This window comes from Perca fluviatilis, chromosome 18, assembly GCF_010015445.1.
Source record: "Perca fluviatilis chromosome 18, GENO_Pfluv_1.0, whole genome shotgun sequence".
In the NCBI taxonomy this organism is placed as follows: domain Eukaryota; kingdom Metazoa; phylum Chordata; class Actinopteri; order Perciformes; family Percidae; genus Perca; species Perca fluviatilis.
Genome location: NC_053129.1, coordinates 18,657,552 through 18,662,248, shown reverse-complemented (window position 1 = coordinate 18,662,248; position 4,697 = coordinate 18,657,552). Strand labels below are relative to the sequence as shown.

The window sequence follows — 4,697 nt, the reverse complement described above, 5'->3', positions numbered from 1 at the left end:
ACAAGGCTTCGGTGAATATTTACTGCTCTGTGTAATGGTATCATAGCCGTTTGTCATTGTCCTTTCCCCAGGTGAACTCGACTCTGAAGCAGCTCCAGCTGTCATGGAACGGTTTTGGCCACATCGAGGCAGAGTCACTGGGTCAAGCACTGAAACAAAACAGCACACTGGTGCTGCTGGACCTCAGCAGTAACAGTATAGACGACCAGGCTGCGACACTTCTCTGCCAGGGCCTGGCCGCCAACGACACCCTCAGGGTCCTCAAGGTGAGCGCACAAAAAAGGGTAAATCCCGGAGCACTGCTATTTTTTATTTTTTATTTATGTTAAATGTAAGGTTTGGTCTGTCTGTATTGTGTTGTTCAGCTCTCCCATAACCCCCTGACAAATATCGGCGCTCTGACGCTGCTCAAAACAATTACCAACAACATGAAATCAGCCGTGGAGGAGATTGATATTTCTGTAAGTGAAGAAAAAACTATTTTCACCTTCGCATATGAACTCACATATTTAAATAGGAATCTTGTCTCTGTGAATATGTATACTTCTTTGCTGTGTGTTCTGCAGACAGTGTTTGTCTGCGAGGCCTTTGTGGAGCTGTTGGAAAAAGCCCGTCAGGGGCGTCCTGCTCTGGATGTTCGACACAGCGCCATGAGTTCTGTCACCAGGAACTCCTCCGCCCTCCAGATCTTTCAGGTCAGCGGTCATGATCAAAGGCAGAGAGATCTGGTGACAGAATACAGTTTATGATTAGGATATTAACAAATTATCTATGAAAAATATACAAAAATATTTACAGAAATAGTCCCAAGGCTTGTGTACTCTAGAAAACATGATCTGGATACTTTCATAGAAATTCCTTGAAGAGCGAAATGAGAGCATCTTGGATTTCTTCCAAGCTTTGGATAAAGAAGGAACCACGAAGGTCTCCACCGCTGCCTTCAGGAAGGCTGTAAAGGTCAGGCTAACAATCTCTCACGTCACACTGAAAATATCACGTCATTACATGTCGTTCATCACTTAACTGGTCTGAAGTATTCAGATATTCACTGTTGTATGAACGAGCATTGGAGAAAATGATGTTGTCATGCTTGCAGGCAGCTAACATACCTCTGGATCAGCGGCAGCTCGAGTGGTTGATCAGGATGTTTGACAAGAAATGCACAGCCACCATCATCTACAGGTTAGTCTGTGAACTGGTGTATGTAGGCTCATTATAATAGTTCTGTCATCCAATATTTACCTTGCAGACAAAAAGTACTTTTTTTCTGCTAGTCAAGAAGAAACTTAATCAGTAACTTTTTTCATGAAGTAACTTTTTAAGAGAAGAAGAAAATAAACAGGTTTGTGGTGGACCAAAATGCTTAGTTTTAAAAGGGCCAGGTCATCCACTTGAAAAATAAAACACGCTTTCCCACTTACCTTTGTGGTGTACAACCATCAGATCATTTCAGATTTATTTGGTTTTGAAACCTGAATAAATCTTGCTCGGGTTAAGTGGGAAACATGTTTCTTGTTCATTGTTGACCTTGGAAAATAGTAATTTTACAAGCTTTTTCTAGAGTAGAGTAGAGCCTCACGGTCTTCAGTGCATGGAGATTGCTCAGATGCAATGGACCGTGTAGTGTAGTTTGTCCTTCACTCTTAAAGGTGCAGTAGGTAAGACTTATAAAACTAACTTTCTGTCATATTTTCTGAAACTGACCCAATGTTCCAGTAGAACTACATGAAGCAGGTAATTAAAAAAATAAATAAATCCAGCTCCTCTGGCACCACCTACAGCCTGTAGTGTGATTTGCAAAAACCCAACGCTCCCTGTTCAGATGCACCAATCATGGCCAGGGGAGGTGTCTAACTGCGTATCAATCACTGCTCATGCACACGCATTCATTCTCCCTTGTTGGGGGAGGGGCTTAGGAGACCGTTTTGGGCTTTAGCGGAAAGGGGGGAGGGACTGAGATGTTGTCGATGTTCACATTTTTTGGCTAAGTCCTGGATCTTTGCAAAACCTTTACGATTTTGTGAACACACTGGTCTCTCTTTGTTGCAGTCAGTTTGCTGAGCTGTCATAGATACAGAGACGTACAGCACCACCAAGATGAGGATTAGGGATAACAGAGGACACATCTTCAAATAAAAGTTAATGGAGTCTGTTATTTGATTTTGTTCTTTATATGCTACAAATGGGACTTTGGATATTCAGAAGGGACTCCATTTTTTTGCCATACAAATCTCACAATTTCACATTTTTGCAAAATATACTGTAGATACTTACAGTATAAGGAGGTGGAACTGACATCACAAACCCAATAGTAATGTGCACCACTGACGGTTGTATCCTAATAACTCCCCCTTCCACAGTAGTCCTTAGCTCAACCCAATTCTGTCCAGTGTGAATACTTGAACCTCTGACACCAACCAGCTGCACCCACCTGAGCGCTGCCAGCTGTGTGTGCGCCTGGGCCACAGGGTCCTCTGCCTCATTCTCTCCATCCAAAAATAATCTTCTGGTATGACAACAGAACAAGAGCAGGAAGAAAAAGAGAGCTGGCGTCCATATCAAAGGACCGAGAGGAGAGAAAGAATAGGGCCAGATGCAAGCTAGTTGTTTCGCCACATTGGTTAGCTTTGAATGAAATAGCCTGTAAAGGAAACAGCACGCTTATGAATATGCATGTAAAGCATTACTTATGCAGACCCTGCAGGGTAGGATTATTAAGGGTGAATTGTCTCAAGGTGTGATATCCAACAGTGCAATCTGTTTCTGTCTGGTGGCTCCAGTGGTAACCACAGAGAAGACAATGACAGGACGCACCGTCTTTACTGAGTCATGTGTAAACGGCTTGACACCTAATATCGTGGGTCATGAGGACATATATAAATATATATCTTGTTGCTTCTTTCACCTACTTTGTCGTCGTCGTCGCTTTCCCCTCCTGATCCTCCAGACACTCTTCTTCTTCAACATGGTGGTTGACTTCCATGTCAGCTCCAGCGGGATTGGCATCATCAAAGCCAATGACGTCAATATCACTTTCTGAGGAGATGTGGTAGCCGTCAGAGTTGCAAACTCCTCCAAGTCTCCTCTTCTTCTTCATTGTCATCATCTTCCTCTATGGAGCTTCTCCTGGATCCTCCAGACAGTGCATTCGGTTCCTTCACATCATTTAAAATATGTCTGGTATAGATGGCAAGGGGTTGCCTGAGATCCCAAGATCCAGGCCCTACAAGATTCATTCAGACAACTGCCACCATTACCATTCATATAAGCAAACTGGAAATCTATCCTTCCAGTTTACCTTCAAAAGCTTTTTGTAAAGACACATCTTTTTTTGTTAAATGTCCGTGTGAAAAGATGAAAGTTCTTACCCTGATGTGAGCATTGCCTCTGTCTCCTTGTTCCTGCATCTTAATAAAAAGATCAGGCAAATGCATTTAAATCCACATTACAGTATTGTACATTCAAATTTAGCCAGTAGAAACTCTCACACTGGGATGAGTGTCTTCTAAATTAACTGCACAAAATTATAAGATTTATTAAGAATATTATATATAATAATTTTTTGTACATGCACAAGGCTCACATCTATAAAAAAAAAAAAACCTTAACAGAAGTCCCTCTAAACTATGATTAGACTTCCAAACTGAAATGTAGTTGCTCCACGGAATTCAATTAGTTTTAATGCACTTCGAGGAAATGTTAAACTCAGAAGGCGGTAGCGGTAAAATAAAAGGAAGATAACTCTAATCTGAACAATCTCAAATTCAAACATAACAGATCAGTGTTTAGAATATAACAGAATAAGACAACTGACTGAAGTGGAATTCAGTTGTTTAAACTTCTTTTTAACTTGCTGCTGCCTACGAACCTTACTTACTGTATACCTGTAAACACCCCTTAAACATGTAATAATATATGTAGTTTATAGTTTTAGTTCCTGTATTCACAGGTTCCAATCTTGTTTTTAATAAAGTTGGATTTAGATTATGTCTTCAAAAATCAATAACTTAGGTATCTCTGCCCTAGGTTTCTCAGGTCTATAAGACGTTAACAGCAATTATTAGGAGAACATTTGCTGTGTAGCTCAGGTGTGCAAATGTCAACTCTGTGACCGTGTTTCAATACTAATACAACTCCAACTAAGTTATTTTAATACTTTAAATTATTCAGAAATGATACAATTATCAAAACCTATAAACTTACCTTATTTGGATGAGCCTCGTGTGGCAAACGTTCAGTGACCTGGATGCCTCTCACAACCATCAGTAATGTAGAAAGTGTGAGTCATTGCTGGGGAAGTTTTACTTTACTTCATTTAAATGGAACTAATGACATAATTTCATGTTTTTCTGACACAACCGGATGTTAGTTTGAATGAATGTGTACATGCTTTACAAGGGTTATTCAAAATGTGTGAAGATGCTCTACTAAATAAAGAGTATACTCTACTCTAAAACTTTACAGGGTAAACTCAATATAATTACAATCACAACTTAAAAGGAAAAGGGTTTGCTTGTTGATATTAGTATAACCTTAAACGCAAAACACACTTTCCAAATTGGACTAAAATACAATTGTTTATGACATTGATATAATTAGCTATTTAAAAGATTGAAAAAAATAACAGAATAATTTAGGTAAATTATCTCTCTGATGTGGCTTAATGAAAACAAACCGCTAGCTGCCAATTTCTAATG

At 39.9% G+C, this 4,697-nt stretch overlaps 1 protein-coding gene across 3 annotated transcripts in view; it reads left to right on the top strand.

Moving 5' to 3' along the window:
* The window catches only part of LOC120546602 (leucine-rich repeat-containing protein 74A-like), an 8,811-nt gene extending 5,471 nt beyond the window's left edge, over positions 1-3,340 (top strand). For 2 of the 3 annotated variants that reach the window (XM_039781660.1, XM_039781658.1), the window contains 5 exons: positions 72-266; positions 366-461; positions 567-695; positions 853-957; positions 1,097-1,701. In XM_039781660.1, coding sequence (XP_039637594.1) covers positions 72-266; positions 366-461; positions 567-695; positions 853-957; positions 1,097-1,219 — 648 coding nt within the window. In that variant the 3' untranslated portion in view covers positions 1,220-1,701. Of the gene's footprint in view, positions 1-71; positions 267-365; positions 462-566; positions 696-852; positions 958-1,096; positions 1,702-2,049 lie in introns of those variants that run through there. The other variant, XM_039781659.1, reaches the window with a different exon arrangement.
* Positions 3,341-4,697: the final 1,357 nt, after the last annotated feature.